Source organism: Muscardinus avellanarius (genome assembly GCF_963383645.1).
Source record: "Muscardinus avellanarius genome assembly, chromosome: 19".
NCBI classification, from domain to species: Eukaryota; Metazoa; Chordata; class Mammalia; order Rodentia; family Gliridae; genus Muscardinus; species Muscardinus avellanarius.
Window position 1 is genome coordinate 36,533,433 of NC_137805.1, and position 17,902 is coordinate 36,551,334.

Consider the following 17,902-nt stretch of genomic DNA (forward strand, 5'->3'; position numbering starts at 1 on the left):
GGTTTGTGTTCTGTTCATTCAGCTTTCTTCCTTAGCAGCACACATTCCTTCTGTGGCAGTTGGTTGTCTATTGTCTTTATCACCGTGTCCCTCTGCAATTAATTTTTTAAAATATACTTTTATTGGTGCTTTGTAATTATACATTGTACTGGTCAGGGTTCACTAGAGTAACAGAATGCACAGAACATGTATATGATAAAAGGGGATTTATCAAATCAGCTTCCAGTCCAAAGCAGTGTAGTCCCAAGTTTCCAACTGCACTTGGAGAACTGGAAGAACCAGCAGTTCAAAAGCTGGAGTCTCAGAGTCAGAGCAACCACTTATTCAGCCCCAGTCCAAGATGGAAAAGCCAGGAAACTCTCCAGAGAACCAACGGTGAAGGTCCAGTTCGAAGAGCTTAAGACTGCCCTCTCAAATGAAATAAGATGTGTTTTCTTCAGGAAGAGACACATGTGCCTTCACGCAGCTTTGTCCTGTTTTTTTTATTCAGGCCCTGCGCCTACCAGAACCATGCTGCCTACATTCAGGGCAGGACTTCCCCTTCAGTTTTCCATTGCATAGGCCAGTCATCACATCAGCACACCCAAAGTCACATGATCTTAGGTGTTCCATGACCCAGTCAAGTTGACAATCCAGACAGACTACCATCACGTACGTTCAGTGATGTTCAGAGTGAGAGGAACCTATGTGCACACAGCACTTGGAGTGTTTCCCTCCAGCTCCCCTCCCACTCCCTCACTCCTTCTCCACACGTTAATGTCATTGTGATTGGCACTGATAATTTCACACATGTGCTTAGCATCATCTGAACTGTGGAAGCTAGAGATAAGCTGGGAAACAAGAGAGACTGCAGATGAAAGAGGAGGACCTCCAGTGAGCGATGGAGAGGGTCTGGGAGTGGGCGAGGAGGCTCGATGGGGGAACTGGCCTAAGTCATTTTACCTTTGCTTTCTTTGCTTGCTGGGCTATTTCTTCAAGCCTCTCCTTCAGGCCATTGGGTGTCTGCAATGGCGATTGTGCTTCACTTTCAGTGCCAGTGTGAATTCTGCAAAGGGCATCGTTAGCTTTCTGCAGCCCTTCCGTGGCTCTTCCATGTTTATTTCTTTCTTAGGACTTTTTCATTCACTCACCTCCTTAGCTTATTTTTATGGAGCCAGTGTGTTGCTATCATTGTCAGTCCTTTTTAAGTCCTTTTTAAGTTCTCCCAGATTTCTTAACTGTTCATAGGTTGCATGTCTGGGCTCTGCCTCATGGGATGATTGATCAGGTTGTATATAGATTTAATTCTTTCTACTCTGAGCATAGGTTTCCATCTTCCTATCTTCACCTTTTCTGTTCCCTTCCTTCCTTCCTTTCTCCCTTCCCTTCCCTTCTCTTCTTTTCTTTTCTCCCTCTATCCCCCACTTCCTCCCTCCTGGCTCTGCTAAAAACCTGGTGGCAGATAGATGGCCCCACATTTGTAAATGAGGGTAAGTGATGGGGCAATAGTTGGTCCCACATCAAAACAAAACAAAACACACCCAGGGTTCAAGTGCAAGCTCCCATCCACAGCCTGCATTTGAATCCCAGCTCTTTGTTTCCCAGGCTGGGACACCTTGGCCAGGCAATTTCACTTCTCTGAGCCTCAGCTTCCTCGTATATATGATGAAGATCAGAAGTGTACCCACCTTCAGAGTTTTCTTGGGATAAATGAAAAAGCTCATAAAACGCTTCCCATATGATGGTTTTTCTTCAATAATGGCTTTAAAAGGAAAAGATAAACATGTTCATGATGTTATAAATAAACCAGGTTGAAAAATATCCTGGAATGTATCCACCACAGTGGCCCTGTAGTGCCTTCATCAGAACTGGGGAAAACAAGCTTGTTTTGGGGGGTGCCGTCTTTTCTGAAGGATACATTCCTAGTGCTTGCTAGAATCCCCTCTATTATTGTACTGTTGTGGAAAGAGATACTGCCTAGGGTGTCTGGTAGCTTCTCATATTTGGATTCCAAGTTGTATCTTCTCTTGCAAAGGCATGCCAAGCATGGGGCCAGTGGTTGCAGTTTTATTCCCTTCCTCTGGATAGGTTTTGGTCTGGTCATGTTGGGTAGTTTCTCCATGGATAAGAGTAGTGGATACTTTTCCTACTATTATGCCTTTTTAAAAAACATCATTTATTTTATTATTTTTCAGTTATAAAGGTAACATAATTTTGAGGCAAAAAGTCTAGAGAATGCTGAAAAGTAAAGAAGAGAAGTGTTACCTACTGTTTCTTCATCAAGTTGGAAGCAGGTGTCTGCTGGCTCCTCTCCAGGAGGACCTTGGTTACTTGGCTATGCCATGTCCCGTCTTTGCATTCACCACGCCTGTGTCATGTCAGTACTGCCTCATTCAGTGCCACATGGTCGGGCAGGTGGCTGTGCCAGCTCCCGAGTCCCAGTCTTGACACAGCACTGGTGGGGGCGGGTTGGGAAATAACATGGAGTGAAGGAGGTGGACACATGTGGGACTGTTTACTTTGTGCAATAAACAATGGAGATCACATCTTGGAAGACTCAGGGTATGGCAACAGAAATCACAAGAAATCCAAATGGGCATTAACACACTGATTTCACTTGGAAAGAAAAAAAAAAAACTATTAAGGCAGGCAGTGAGGGTAAGGTCTTAAATAAAAAGAGTGTTTCATTTAAAATTGGAAAGCCTGGATGAGGGACTTATTTGTTCTACATATGTATTTAACCCCTCTGACATTTGCATTCTTTTGAGAAAAGCAGAAATAATACACACCTCAAACAAGGCTGTGAAGATTAAACAGAGATTTATAGAAAAATATTCAGCTCTAAGCCTGGCATATACTAGGTGCTTAATAAAAACTCACTCAGACCTCACTACGTGCATCTTATCTGATGATATCATATCTCGCAATTGTGAAAGAGTCTTACTCTAACTCAGAATATCACACCTAAAACTCAAATGCCAGGGACGAAAGCCCAAGTGTATTCACCTTGATTCTAGAAACATTTACCGAGCTGGTTCTGGAAATGAATAGAGCAAAGTCCTGTCTTTGGGGAGCTCACAGTCTAAAGTGCGGAGCATTCATAGACAAAGGGGTGTAAAAAGGTGGTGGCCATGCATTAAGGCATGGATGCCAGGCATGGTGACACACACCTGTAATCCCAGTACTTGAGAGGCCGAGACAGGAGAATCTCAAGTTCAAGGATAGCTTCAGCAACAGAGCAAGACGCACAGCAACCTAGCAAGACCCCGTTTCAAACCAAAAATAGAAAAAGGTCTGGGGGTGCTGCTCAGAGGTGGAATGCCTCTGGTTCAATCCCCAGCACATGTACCTTAAGGGATGGATGGTTTTAGATGGTGCTGTGGTAGTCATGGGAACTCACTAGAGATGGTGGTGAGTTGAACATGGTTTTTAAGGGAGAGGTGTTGTTCCCAGGGAGACAGGACATTCCAAGCAGAAGAGAGAACTAGCGGCAAGGAGGAGAGGGTCTGAGAAGCTGCCTCTCCATAGGGGCGGCTCAGTGCAGGTGTGGTTCAGAGCCTGTGGCCAGGGTACTAGCTCACCCGTTACAGGGTTGAGAGCCGAGTTGTTTATTATCACTCCACATGGACTGGGCTGCCAATGATCCACCCATGCCTACCTTTGGGGAAACACAGCTGTGGTGTCTACTCAGGGATGAAGAAAAATAAGAGAGAGGAAAGTGAGGGGCTACAACTAACCCCTATGTAGCCAGATCAAAGAGACAATGCAACTGGAAAGGTTTTTTGTTGTTGTTTTCTTTCCAGAAGGTATTATACCTCCTGCATTACTTTGCCAAATATATTCTTGAGTCTGATCTCTGTGCACAGATTAGGGTGGAAACCACTTGTCATTAATGGGGTATCCTTAATTCCATGAGCAGCAGGCAGAGAAGGTGGTCTTGCTGGAGACCAGGGAAGCCCGCCATGCTGATTTCTCCTCCCCTTCTTTCTCTGTCCTGCAGCAATGGAATGGCAGAGACACCGCCCTCATGGTCACTCGTGTGGTCAATCACAGGCGATTCTCAGCCACAGTCAGCGTGGCAGACACTGCCCAGCGCAGCGTTAGCAAGTACCGCTGTGTGATCCGCTCGGATGGAGGGTCAGGTGTGTCCAACTATGCGGAGCTGATCGTGAAAGGTGAGTGCCATCAGCCTGCGCCAGTTATGGGGTCTCTTCTTGTGCTGCTGGGGAAGTTAATAACCCTCGTTTTGTCTGTCTCTCCTCCCTATTGTTCAAGTCTCAATGATCTACACTCCCCAAAATGGCATCCCACCAAAAGAGACAGGCAGCTATTGTAAAATCATGCAACACTGCATTGTTTTTCAAGGTCGAGTCTCATATCCAGGATATATACGTGGAAGACTGTGGGATGTATAACACAGAGGAGATCTCTAAGTTTGGCTTTATTTTGTATTTAAAGTCCTGACGGGCAGATGTCCTTGTGCTATGGCGATGTTCTGTTGTAGTGTTCTTGTAGGCTTGTTTCTGGGGGATTATTTTAATTGAAAATTCAAGCCGGGCGTGGTGGCGCACGCTTGTAATCCCCGCGCTTGGGAGGCGGAGACAGGAGGTTCGCGCAGGTTCGAAGCCAGCCGCGCTGGCGTAAGAGACCCTGTTTCAAAAATATAAAATAGGTCTGGGAGTGTAGCCCGGAGGAAGAAGGGCTTCCAGGAACCCCAGTACCACCAAAAAAAAAAAAAAAAATTCAATACAATGACAGCATTTTGGGAGGACTTTTGATACTTTTGATATAAATAATCCTGTACCCCACTGGCCTTGATTCAATTCTTTCTAATTTTCTCATCTCTTGTTCACCTTGAGGTATCATTTACAAGCTTTCCATTAAAATATGCATGTTACTTCCTTTTCTACTTCTTCCAAGAAGCTGGACATTCTGCTTATTTTTGAAGCTCTATGTAATCTGTGTTGTTGTGTTTAGTTTAATGGGTGTATACTATTTCATCAAATGCATTTTTCTTTTTTTAAAAGTCCCCTATTTGGAATCTTTTAGGTAATTCCAGATGTGTTTTTTTAAATTTGTTTGTTGTTATTTTTTCTTTCCTTGGGGTGCACAACAATTAACACGTCAATGCATTTCTTCTGAAGAGAACATTTTTATTCCATTGAACCAGATTCTTTCCTTAGGATAAATCCCCAGAGGTAGAGTTGGTAGACCAAAGCATATGAGCATCTTTACAGATTTTTCTTTGTGTTGCAATATTGCTTTTCCAAAAAGAATGGTCTAACAATGTACACTGGCAGCAACGCAGTATGAATGTACTCATTTTGCCAATGTTATGTTCACCAATTAAGATTTCAATATAGCATAATTTAGTGAATGAAATAATGAAGCTTTGCATATTATGCCAGCTGTAGAATGGTACCTGATGTGTTTGAGAGAAAAGAAAAGAAAAAAAAAAAAGCAAAACATTGATCAAACCCCCGAAGGCTCTGGAGTTGGTTCTCTCGGACAAAGTGTGGGTTGGTGAGAACCTTGACTTCCCTTTGCTGACCTCTGTGTGACTGGTAGCCCAGCCTGGACCAGGATGAAGAGTGCACGCTGGATTCTCTATTCTAGGCCATCTTGACAACAGATGCTTATTCGCATGGCTGATGATGTCATCTGTCAGGTCTCCCAGAGACCTTCCCTCCTTCTCTTGATGGCGACATCCTATCACATCAAGCTGGTTCCCTTTAGCCTTGCCCCGATCACATCTCATCACCATGAGAATTTCCCAATGTTTAGATTGTGATTTTTGTCTCCTGTTTTAGGATAGAGGAATGGGCATCGACTACTTTGTTCCAATTCCTCCCACTTAGCAAAGTGCCTGCCTGGGTTCTCCCTACGCTAAACCATGTGAACTTCCCAAGGCTCGACTGTCTTTCCCTCCAAAATCAATCATTTCATAAGGGTCAGCCTTAAAACTCTTGTGGAATAATGGCTCAATGAACAATGATTGGCCCAAGCAAACCTTCATTCCTTCACCACTGAGTCATGGACACTGAAGCTGAAGAACAATGAATTAGGCGATCACGAACCAAGCAACTAATGCCCCCAAATAGAAAAAGTCATCTTTAAGTTCATTGGCATTGAATGCCACTAATATATTAAAAAGCCATAATTTCAATTGCATTAGGTTCCTTAGGTTTATACCTTGCTTTTCTGGTGCCTTAGATAGGTTTGTGTGACACTGTGGCCTTTGCAGACCTTTCGAGCTCTCCATGGATATGTCCTGTCCTGAGCTGTCCCCTGGGAGGCTCGTTATACTTCTGTCACGGCTCATCTCCCACTCCAGACTGGGAGCCTGTGAGGGAAGTGTACAGTGTCCTCTCACGTTCCCCGTGGTCTTCTGCGCCCCTTGCACATACAGTGCGTGCCTAAGTGCAAAGTGTGTAATGAGGTAATAGAGCGAGTGAGTGTGGGAGTTAGTGGTGCACTCTGAGGTTTTCACACACAGACAGAAGGAGCCAGAAATGCTGGGCTTTTATGCCTTCCTTATGTCGTCTACGCGGCTGCAGGGTGGCAAGTGTGGAAAGTCAAATCCAGAGGCCACCGAGGCCTGGTATTAGTGAAGTATCACTGCCTTCATTTGGAGAGGTGACCGCTGGGCAGTGAATCTTCCTTTCTTGGCCATTCAGGCTGAGCCAGAGTTAAGGTCTGTCAATATGACCCAACGGCTACTACTGTTCTGAAAGAACTTTGGCCTTTGCCACTCTTGTTTAAGGGATGTTCCCGGTGGAGCTTAGCAGGGGACAATGGTATCTTGATGCTGTCTGTAATCTGTCCCACTTTACTACACTTGGAATTCATCCATGCTTTTGGCATAGGATATCTGTTTTTAAAGTGCCTGTTTCCCCCATGGCAATAAGCTACAAGATGGCCCCTTGGACGTAGAGAAGCCCCTTCACATATGTTATTGTATTTCATCTGAATTGCAGCTGTGCACAGTGGTTTGACTTCACTTCATTTAGTGGCTGGGGGAACCGGCACAGCCAGGTTGAGAAGCAGAGAGTAGTCCTGAGGGGCAGAACTGAGACCTGACCTGGGTCTGGCTCGTGCTATTTTGGCTACACCAGGAAGGCCTAGGGATTGCGGCCTTTTTGGCATCTGGTATCACAAGCAATGTCATGAGCAGTGCACAAGGGGACGGGTAGCAGGGAAGCAAGCAGGGCCCATGACAGGAGTCCCTGGGTCTGTCTAGCCAACTTTTCATTTTAATTCATGCCCACACCCTGCTTCTGGATAACTTCTAGGTTTCTAGAGAAACATGTGTAACCCTACCCTGTGCATGGATGCATGTATACACACATACTCATGTATGCACGTGTGCGTACACACACACACACACACACACACACACACACACACACACACTCACCCCAGAAGAGCAAACAAAAAAAAAAAAAAGAAAAGAAAAGAAAAGTAGGCGACATCTAGAAGCAGAGGCAGAGGCAACCAGAGGAAACTTGTCATCCTGGAGTGTGTGCCCAGCAACCATAGTGATTGAGAGCATTAGAAAATACTGTCTGATGAAGAATAACTTACTCCCCTCTTAAGACCAAGACAGTATGGTTCAGCGCTTTAATACCAAGTATTTGCACTTGTGTAAAAAAAAAATGGGGGAGGAATATTTATCTTTTTACAGGGAAGGGAGAAAGTCTGAGAACTCCCTCTGTCTTTCCCTCCCTCTCTCTCTCCCTCCCTTTTGTTCGCTCCCTTTCCCTCTCTCTCCCTCCCTCTTTCCTTCCTTCCCTCTCTCTCTCTCTCAGGCCAGGCACTGTCCTGGGAGATGAGGCTGTGGCCCGCATCTCCTCTCCCTGAGTGCCAATGGATTTCTACATCGCATAGGTGGTGTGAGAAGAGGGGCTGGGAGCCTCTGGCTGACCTCGGGGGTCCTAGAAAGAAATTATTCCCTTGCGGCTTCCTCTACACAGGTTTCCTCCAGTTAGTGCCAGTTCAGAAGCAGGAGAGAACTTGAGCTAAGATGCCCAGGTTTGGGATTCTGACACCATCTTGTCCCAGCTCTGTGGCCTCACGCACGATATAACCTTTTCAAGACCTCATCTGGCTTATTTGGAAATAGAAATATAGGATTGCCTTCTTCACAAGGTGTCCCAAAGATTAAATGCAGAAATGAGTGTAGGAGTTTTGAGAACCATGTCTGGTGTGCACACTTTAATAAGTGTGTTGAAGACCATAGACCCGTGCACCATGGAGGTGGGATGTGCCAGGTGTGGAAGTGAAGAGGTAAAGGGCCACTGTGTGGGTGGGACAGACCACCAACCCAGGTCCAGTTGGATTGACCCCTCTGTGACCTTGGAGAGAGCATTGAAGGCCTTTGCAAAATGGGGGCCCATGCTCCCTCCCACACAAGGAGGCCCTGAGCCCAAGAAAAGGACCGCAGGAAACAAGCAAGTGGGAATTTGGGAATATTTGGGTCAGGGTGTCTGTGCACAGAGGTCAGAGTTTTCTGGGTCCTCTCCTGCTTAGCAGCTGGTCCTGCTTTGGCCCCATGGAGCACACACTCACCTGGGACCTTACATTTGGGACTCCAGCCATGCTGAGAGGTCGCAGGCTCCCCCCGTGCCTGGTGGCAGCAGGCACTGCCAGCAGAAAGCGTATGTGATAGCTCCCATGGCAGGTGCTCATGCTGAGCTGAGCAGTGAAGGCCAGGCTGGGTTTCTGTCTCTCCCCACACAGGTGTGTTCATGGTTGGCTGGCTCATGGCTGACCTGCCATTCTGGGATGTTACGATCGGGGCTTTGGGAGGTGCTGCCTAATTCTGAGTATAGGTAATATCAAATTCTCCCACTACACGCAGACTGCAATGAAAGCAAATTGGAATTACTTAATTCTAAAGTGCTGTTTATTGAGTTGTGATAATGTACCTGGGTATATGTTAGATTACTCTGTAATTGAGGTTTCAGTCAATTGACAACGCAGGCCCTCAGCCTACCTGTTCCAGGCTAGTGCTCACAAGAGTACTTATTCTCTCCCCCCATTTCTGGCTTTCTGAGTGTCTTCGATTTCAAGGTGTTTTAGCTTCACTCAAGGACATGAATGTCTTCAACAGAAGTCATTCAGCTGCATTCTGATGAAAATTTTCTAATTCACAAGTTTGTTGTTGGTGATGGTTTTTGAACCAGTCCTCCTGCTCCATTCAACAACCTACTATGTTCTCAGAATGCTTATCAATACAGCGTTAGTGTCGAGAAAAAAGCATGAGTGCAGCCACCAGGTGTTCTTAAGTACTGCTGTGAGGCCCACTGAGGCACCTAGGTGGGGGGCCAGGGTGGCGATTGTGGATGGATACACACCCGAGGTTCAATGTCAGTCCTGGCTCCAGTGATGCATGCATTTACTTTGTCTTGCTTCCCTCATCAGTATAATGGGATGAATATTTCTAATTGGGTTTTTATGACAGGGAGATAGTAAATCATATGTATATACATGTATATATGGTAAGCATACATATATGGTAAGCCCCTACAAAAGTATGTTTGTAACTACCAATATTTTTTACCTTTTTTTGGTACTTCAGATTGAGCCCATAGGTATCCTACCTCTAAGCTACATCCCTAGCCCTTTTTTATTTTGAAATAGGGTCTGCCTAAGTTGTTGTGGGTTTCACTGAGTTTCTAGGTCTGTCCTTGAGCCTGCAATCCTCCTGCTGTCTCGGCCTCCCAAGTACCTGGATCACAGGTGTGCAACCACCATACCTGGTGATTTTTGCCATTATTATTAAGTATTATAGCCCAAAGATAGTGTCTATTTTTTTTTGCCCCAGTTCAAAGAAATAGCTGTCCCATTCTGGCGAAATTTAAATTTAGATCACCTTAAGGTCTCCCTCTGCTGAAAGAGGCCATCAAATCCAGCCCATGGGTTGAGGTCGGTTGCAGAAAACCTTCACTTATGCTGCACAGTCTTTTCTTATTTCCTTTGCTTCTTCTTTAAACTCTTTCAACATTTATCAGCTCCTTGACATTGTGCCAGGGTGGGCCACGCTGAGCCTGCATCTTGGGTGAGCACCATGAACTCAGGCTCCACAGATGGCCGCCATGACCTGGCCCACTTTGCCCTCCCACTTCTCTGGTTCCTTCGTGATTTGACCTATGGCCTCCAGCTGAAAGATGGAATGGCTGGAGGAGCTGACTCACTTTGGTATTCATTTGCTTAATAAAAGTTTATTGAGCTCACCCAAGTGCCAGCTACTATGGTAGGCTCCTGTGCTCTAGCAAGAAGATTCATGCAAACCTATGCTGAGCGCCTGTGGAAGTGTGTCAGGTACCTGCTACGCTAGCCTCCTTATCTTAGCAATAACCCTGGGATGTGGGCACTGTTAACATCACCGCCTTTCCAGATGAGGGCATGCAGACTCAGGGAGGGTTTGGAGCTTTCTCCAAGCCCATAGTGCTTATAAGCGACAGAGATAGGCTGACTTCTCTTTCCTTCTATTCCCATTTCTTGTACAAAAAAAAAAAAAAAATCCGGTCTGGTAGTTTTTCCAGTTGGATGTGAATTGAGGAAACAGAGTGGATGGACCCACCAAAGTCTGAGATGGCTTCTCCGAGGGGCCTCATCTGAGCTGCATCCTCTGTCCTAGCAGGCTCATGAGCAGGGGAGCTTGGGCCAGTTTTGAGATATGAATTAGAGGCATATTTAGGGCTGCAAATGTGGGCAGGGGAATATTTTAAGAGTCTTTGTATTAGAATAGGAGCTGGATATTTATTCTGGGGGAGACAGAAGGCTCTGATGTACCCCCACCTATATTTTATGGACACTGTGATAATACTCAGGAGGCTGGACCCTTGCATTTGTTTCTTTTTCTCTTCTCTGGCACTGCCTGTCAAGTGAGAAGTCAATGACAGAAGCTAACTGATCAAATACACAGCCTGATTCTTCCAAGAGGAGTGAAGAGGCATGGCGGGATTGATGGGGAGCCCTAAAAGCAAACTAAAGGCTGCAGGTTTGGGTGTAAGATAGTTGAGATGTAGAGAGATGAGACAGGGAAGAAAGGGCATCCTATAGAGGGGGCTTTTCCAAGCAAGCCGCTGTGGACATCTGGAGCTCAATACTACTGGGGAACTCAGATTCAGTGTAGACCTCCGGGGGTGTGAGGTAGTTGGGGTATGTATACATAAACACTCCCCCCACACAGTCATTAGCTGAGGGGTGCTCCTGGGAGTATAAATTTACTGACATCACTGCCTTGCTACATGTAACACAGGAGACCTCCTGGGGCTTTGGAGAAAGTCTGGCCATTGAGATTCAGATATGATGTTGGAAGGTCGTTTGCACACACTGAACCAGTGAGGACCTGAAATGGAGCAAGATACAGCAGCTTATTGCAGGCATCTGAAGCACCCATGGCCTTCTACAGTGACCAGGGCCACTGACCACTGCTTTACCAGCAGAGGAAAGGGAATGCAAGGAGAGGCAACGCCAGCAGCCACTGTGAGCCTTGTCCTTGAATGGGTACCAGACACTTCCAAAGCCCCCTCAGAACTGGACTCACATTGTCTGTTAGTCCTGAGAGACAAAGGGAAACAGGTCTTAGTGGTATGAAAGCCTGGGCTGGCCAGTGCCTCAGCCCTGTAAAAACACTACCTCCCGAGTCGGTGTAGTATCCACCACCTCTTTTGGTGGATACTCCACCAGAGGTTGGCAGAATCCCAGTATAGGGCATTATAGTCAATATTCTCAGCTTCATTTGCCATCTGGTCTCTGTTGCAACTACTTAGCTCTGCTGTTATGGGGGGAAGCAGCCGTAGAAAATATGCAAATGAATGAGTATAGCTGTTGCCAAATTTTCCATTTACAGAGCTGGGAAAGGGCTAGATTTGCCCACGGACCACATTTAGCTGACCACTACACCAGAACAAGCCCCTCTCTCCCTAGCTCTTGGCTAGTCCTGCTTCCTACCTGCCCCAGTCTTGCTCTGCTGAGGTCTCTTCTCAGCCCGAGTGACAGTTTGAAAACAACTTAAGTCAGGGCATTTCTCTGCTCAAATCCTCTAGGTGTTCCCATCACACTCAGAGCAAAATCCAAACATCTTACCATGGCCTTTTAGGTCTGTCTCCACTCTGACTCTTTCATTCCTGTCTCCCCCCCCCCCCCACAGGCCCACCTTTGTCTTATTTTCTTCTCTAGACACACAGGTTCATTTCTTTTTCTTTGATCTGCACTGAGTCAATTCTGACCTCGTGACCTTTGTGCTTGCTGTTTTTTCTCTTTGCCTGCAGTGCTTTTTCTTCCAGAAAAGTATGTGGTTCACTTGTTTCTCTTCCTCTGCTCTCTGCTCTGATGTCAGCTTCTCAGAGAGACCTCCCCTGACCACTTATCTGAAAGAACATGGACCTCAATTCCACTCTCACCCCCGTGTAACTCTATACTTTTGTACTATGCTTTGGTTTTCTTACTAGTTTTTACCACTGTCTGACATCATCATTTTTACCTATTTGTGTGTGTGTGTGTGTGTGTGTGTGTGTGTGTGTGTGTTGGTCAGCTTTCCATTGCTATGATGAAATACCTGAGATCATTACTTCATAGAAAGAAGAAAGTTTATTTGGGCTCATAGTTTTAGAGGTTTCAGACCGATATCAATAGTGCCTGTGGCTTTGGGGCGCTGGATGGAACACCGGAAGGCAATGGTGGGAAACCCTTGGTAGAGCACGGTGCTTACCTGGTGGCCAGGAAGCAGCCACAGCAGAAGAGGCCAGGGTCCATGAGCTTCCTCAAGGACACGCCCCAATGACCTAAAGATCTCCCACTAGGCCTACCTTTTAAAGGTTCTACCACCTCCCACGTAGCACCAAGTAGCATATGGACCTTTGGGAGATACTCTATATCCAAACTGAGGCAGCACATTGCCCATCTTTCCTACTAGAACACAAACTCTCAAGGGAAAACCGTTGTGAGTTGCATTTGCTGCTGGGTCCACAGCATGTGGATAGGACCTAGCATAAAGGAGACGTTCAGACAGCTGCTACATCCAGTAGACCGTGCTCTACCACCCCCGTCACAAGCACACAGCTGCCTTGGAAACCCTTCTCCGTGCTCGATTCCTTTTTTTTTGAATTTTATTTTATAAGTTTGGTTTTATTTTTGATTGACACATAATAACTGTACATTTTCATGGAGTGCAGTGTGATATTTGAATGTTTTCACCATGAAGAAATGAGAAGTGTTTCAGGTGATGGATATGCTTATTACCTTAATTGATCAGTTTATATGCTTTCCTTTTTAAGGCTCCCAGTATTGTCTGAGCTTCTGGTTTTCTTTCTGCCTCTGAAAAAGCTCTGTCTCCTTTACAGCTATGTCTTGTTTTATCTTTTTCTTTAAGTATGATATTTGTTCTTTTATTCTCTTCTTCTTCCTTGTGGACACGGTAAGGTTTGTACCTTCCTCTCCTCTTCTAATGACCTTCCTTTGACCTGCTTTGGTTGTAGTTTTCATTTTTAGTCCCCAAGCTATGTGATTCATGCGACCTACCATGAGACCAATATAGTTATCATTTTAAACAATGTCTAGACCTAATTCAGTCCCTTTTACGGGAAGTTTCAACTCATTGTGAGCCTGATTGTTTCCCCCAAACTCCTGCCTGCAGGAGTGTGTGCACCCGACCTGTGCCTATAAGTTTAGCAACTTTTCAGGCCAAGCTCAGCCTCTCCTCACCCCTACATACGTCATGCCTGACCTTGGCTTTCAGAGCAGAAGAACCACAGCATCCTCATTCTCTCTGAAGACTTTATTTTCTGTAGAAAAGTTTCCTAATGCTTGGGTTTTTAGGTTCCGTCTTTTTTCAGTAGTAACTTTTACTAATGAATTACATCACTTTTCCTGATCACCGCAGTTAATATAGATTGCAAATCAGAGGTCTCAGTATCCAATCTTGGATTGGCCCTATATTAGGTTTAGGAATGTCATTCTTTAACTCCCAAATTATAAAGTGGAATAATGATGCCAATTCCCCTAGGTTTGGGAGAGGGTTCGTGGGTTCACAAATCCAAGGTAAGCAAGGTTCTCTCTGTGTGTGTATGCCTGTCTTTATCAATCTCTGTCACCGCCTGAGTTCTCAGTTGCCCCACCTTAGCCCCTGACTTTCTCACTCTTCAATAATGTTCCCATTAGCTTTCCATGGGAAGAGAGAAGTGACAGATGGGAGAAAAGTGAGAAACTTAACTTGAACATATGTGTGTGTGGGAAGTTAACGGGAGATATCTATGTATATTGTACTCTATACAGGCACAAAGACCAGCTTATTTTTAAAGAAGCGTAAATGTGGATAAATAAAACCTGACAAGTATTGGTTTCCTTGAATTATTTTGACTACTTCATCAGCTGCATGCCGATGTGTTGCATTAACAGGTTTAATGCATTTGGAAATTAAATCAAATGGCAGTTGCATTAAATCCTCATTCATTTGCAACTTTACCCTCCCGTGTTTAAAGAGGAGAATGATCTGGGGCTCTGGAATGAGCTGCAAAGGCTGCAGAGAGCCAGGCTCCTGGACCGTTTATTGTACAACAGGTACTTTGCCGGCTCTCTGTATATACGATTGCATTTCATCTCTACCATGGTCCTATGTTGCAGATGAGGACGCTGAAGCCCAACCACTGACACTAGGCCTTGTCGGAGTCACACGGTCCAGGCCTGTCCTCTTCCTACTGTAAAACATTATTTTCTGTTTCTTCCAATGCTATTTTTCTATAATGTGGCAGATACACATGGAATAGTTTGCCTGCCTGCTTTCCTTCCTTCCTTTCTTCCTTTCTTCCATCCTTCTTCTCTTTCTTTCTCTCTTTGGCTTTTTCTTTTCTTTTTTTTTCTTTCCTGGAAAGTAAACCCAGGGGCATTCTACCTCTGACATTTGTATTATTTATTTTGAAAGAGGGTCTTGCTAAGTTGCAAAAACTGGCCTCAAATCTGTGATCCTCCTGTCTTGGCCTCCCAAGTACTGGGATTATGGGAATGAACCACTGCTGTGCCCAACTGGAATATTGTTTAACTGATCTAAGTTTCAGGCTCAGCTAAGTTCAGTTAAGCCATGGGCTCCAGCTCTAGAAGGATGCTGTGATCATTGTCTCTGCCCCTCATTGGAGCCTAATTTTGCTCTAAAACTTGCAGACTCTACTTCAACCAGTGGTTCTTAACTGAAGACATTTGTCAATGTCTGGAGACATTTTTTAATTTTCATAATCGGGAGGTGGGTGCTGGCATTTACTGAGTAGAGCTCAGAAATGCTCTTATACATACTTTGATATGTAGCTCAGCCTCCAGCAGTAAAGAATGATCCACCCATAAAGGCTAATTGTGCTGGGGTTGGGAAGCCCTGGCCCAGACCCCCCCCCCCACAGAAAAGCTTCATTCTCCCTGGTGCTCAGATGCAATCTGTGGGTTCTGGTCAGGTGTGGCATGAGATGTGGGAGAAGGAAGGTAGAGGTGGTTATGTAGCTATGGAGAAGTGATTCTGTTTATTTGAGTCAGGTATCCCTGTCTAAAAAGTTGACATTTAACCTCTGGTTTACTCTGACTTTTGACCTGGGCTCTCCTTCCCATTTTCCAACTAAACTACTTGTGGAGGCCCAGTGGGGAAAATGTGGACTCACTCTCTCCCCCGTGCTGAGATCTGCAAGAATTAAGACCCAAGCCAGTAAATCTGGGCCTGCCAGACATGCATGCTTCTCACCCCTGCAAAGGGAGCCAGTCCCTGCAACCAAGCACTACACTTACCCAACCTGCCTTATTCTCTTTAGGGCCCTGTGATTACTTCTGGTCAGAGCAAAGCAAGCAGAAAAGCTGCATGTTCTTTCAGGGTCAAAGAGTTTAAAAAGTAGGTAATCATTCTCCATATTCTCTCTTTTTTCTTTGATTAGCTGTAAATAAATAGCTCTAAGCTCCTAGGAGATGGCAGAGTAAAAGTATTGAAGAAACCCGTGCCTACCAATCATATCGTGGTATAAAACTGTCTGCTAAGCAGCCCTGTGATTTAAGCAATATTAAATTATTATTGTATTAAGCTACAATGCCTTAGGGTTTATTCGTTACAGCAGCTAATAATATGCTAATTAATACAAGTGGATCATGAAAAGCCATTAACAGCCTCCCCAGCTTAACCTCTTAAACCATTTTTTTCTAGCGTACTTGAAAATGGATGGGAAGATACTTCTTTCCTCTTCCAATGACATCGCACTCAAAGGTCCAAATTCTACATAGCCTGAGTGCTGGATAATTATCATTATTATTGGGATTTTGAATGTTTAATTTTTTTATAATGTGTAGCCTCAACCATGATTTATTGATGTAGAGTTTACAGATTCCACATTGTGTGTTTCTGTTAAGGAAATGGACTGGAGATGGCCTTGGCTGTGGCTTGTGGAGCTCAGGAATGATGGGAAACCAGGTAGAGGCTGGCCAGATGTGATGAGTTGCAAGTCCAAGACAGAAGGGTGGGTCTTGCACCATGATTCCAAGGAGAGGCGATTCTCCATCCAGGTGGAACCTGGTGCCTGAGGTATAGTGTCCAGGTGCATGGCACTGTCAGCCCAGCTGGTCCTGGGAGCTTCCTGCCCCAATTCACCAAGCATGCCACCTTTCTAGCCTGTCCACTCACCTTCCAGCAGAGCCCCATGGCGCCAAATGGGGATTGGGGAGCCAGAGAGGGGAGGCGGTATACAGCACTTTGTACTTAAAAACAGGCCCAACCAATCATTTTAGAAGTGATCCAGCTTGCCATGGTGGCACACATGCCTGTAATACCAGTATTTGGGAAGCTGAGGCAGGAGGCTTGCAGGTTTGAAATTGTTCTCGGCAGCTTAGTGAGATTTTCAGCAACCTAGGGAGACCCTGTTTCAAGAACACAAAAAAATAATAATAAAAAACAAAAGGGCTGGGGGATTAGCTCGGATGTAGAATGTTCCTAGGTTCAATCCTCAGTACTATGAAAACCAAAAGAAATGAGAGGGGGAGGGAGGGAAAGAGGGAGGGAGGGAGAGAGGGAGGGAGGGAGGGAGGGAGGGAAAGAGAGAGAGGTGATCTGTATGAACCAATCGCAGCAGCACATTTAAACATTTGAAAAAGAAAATAGAGCAATTAGCAAGAGACAGATGCCATAAAGCAGGATCTCAAGGATTGGGGTGACACCGGTGGCTCTCATTAATTGATGAGGTTTCTTCTTCTCACATTGGATTGTTTTAAAAGTACACACAGTGTCCCCTGCCTACAATGTGTTCATCCTGACCCGAGGGAGAGTTAGTGGAGAAGGGATGTAGCCATCATTCTGCTGCTAATTAGACACGAGTGACCCTTTCTCTGGCCCTTGACTTCCCTGTGTATCAAAAGAGAGGACTGTATTTTACAGGTGTGGCTCATTTATTCTTCTCTTAAACAATATAATGCCTTCCTAAAATAACAGTAAAAAGTAATGATGTGACTCTGCTGAATCATGAAGCTCCTAGAATAGTATAAAATCTGTCTTGCCACCACCTGGACAAGTGGATTTCTTTGCTTCTTTAAAGTTTATTTTTTTTCCTTTTCCTGAATGTATATGATTGTCCTCCTTTTTTTATATATATACTTTGCTAGCCTTGGTAGAAAAGGAGGCTGAGATTTGGCCTTCTCTTTTTAAAATGAAATGTGCTTATACCAGTATTTTATTATTAGTCACTCTCTGTGAGTACCCAAAGGTAGATGTGACTCACTTTCAACCCAGTACTGGAAATCAATCCTTTCTGATGGAATGCAGCCTGGTGGCAGGGTGCAGGCAGCTACTAGCAGAGTGGCCGATGGACTGTTCTCAGCAAGGGGAGCCTCCTATTTGAATCAATCCGAGTTTGCTCTAGGAGCTGCTGGGGCTCAGGGAGCCAGGACTGTGGTTTTCTGTGTC

General features: G+C 45.1%; 1 protein-coding gene across 8 annotated transcripts in view; it reads left to right on the forward strand.

Moving 5' to 3' along the window:
- The window catches only part of PTPRT (protein tyrosine phosphatase receptor type T), a gene marked incomplete at both ends in the record, with an annotated part of 1,183,313 nt that overhangs the window by 447,192 nt on the left and 718,219 nt on the right, over nucleotides 1–17,902 (forward strand). For all 8 annotated transcript variants that reach the window (XM_080716374.1, XM_080716373.1, XM_080716375.1 and 5 more), the window contains one exon: nucleotides 3,980–4,154. In XM_080716374.1, the coding sequence (XP_080572500.1) occupies nucleotides 3,980–4,154 (175 nt within the window). The remainder of the gene's footprint in view (nucleotides 1–3,979; nucleotides 4,155–17,902) is intronic.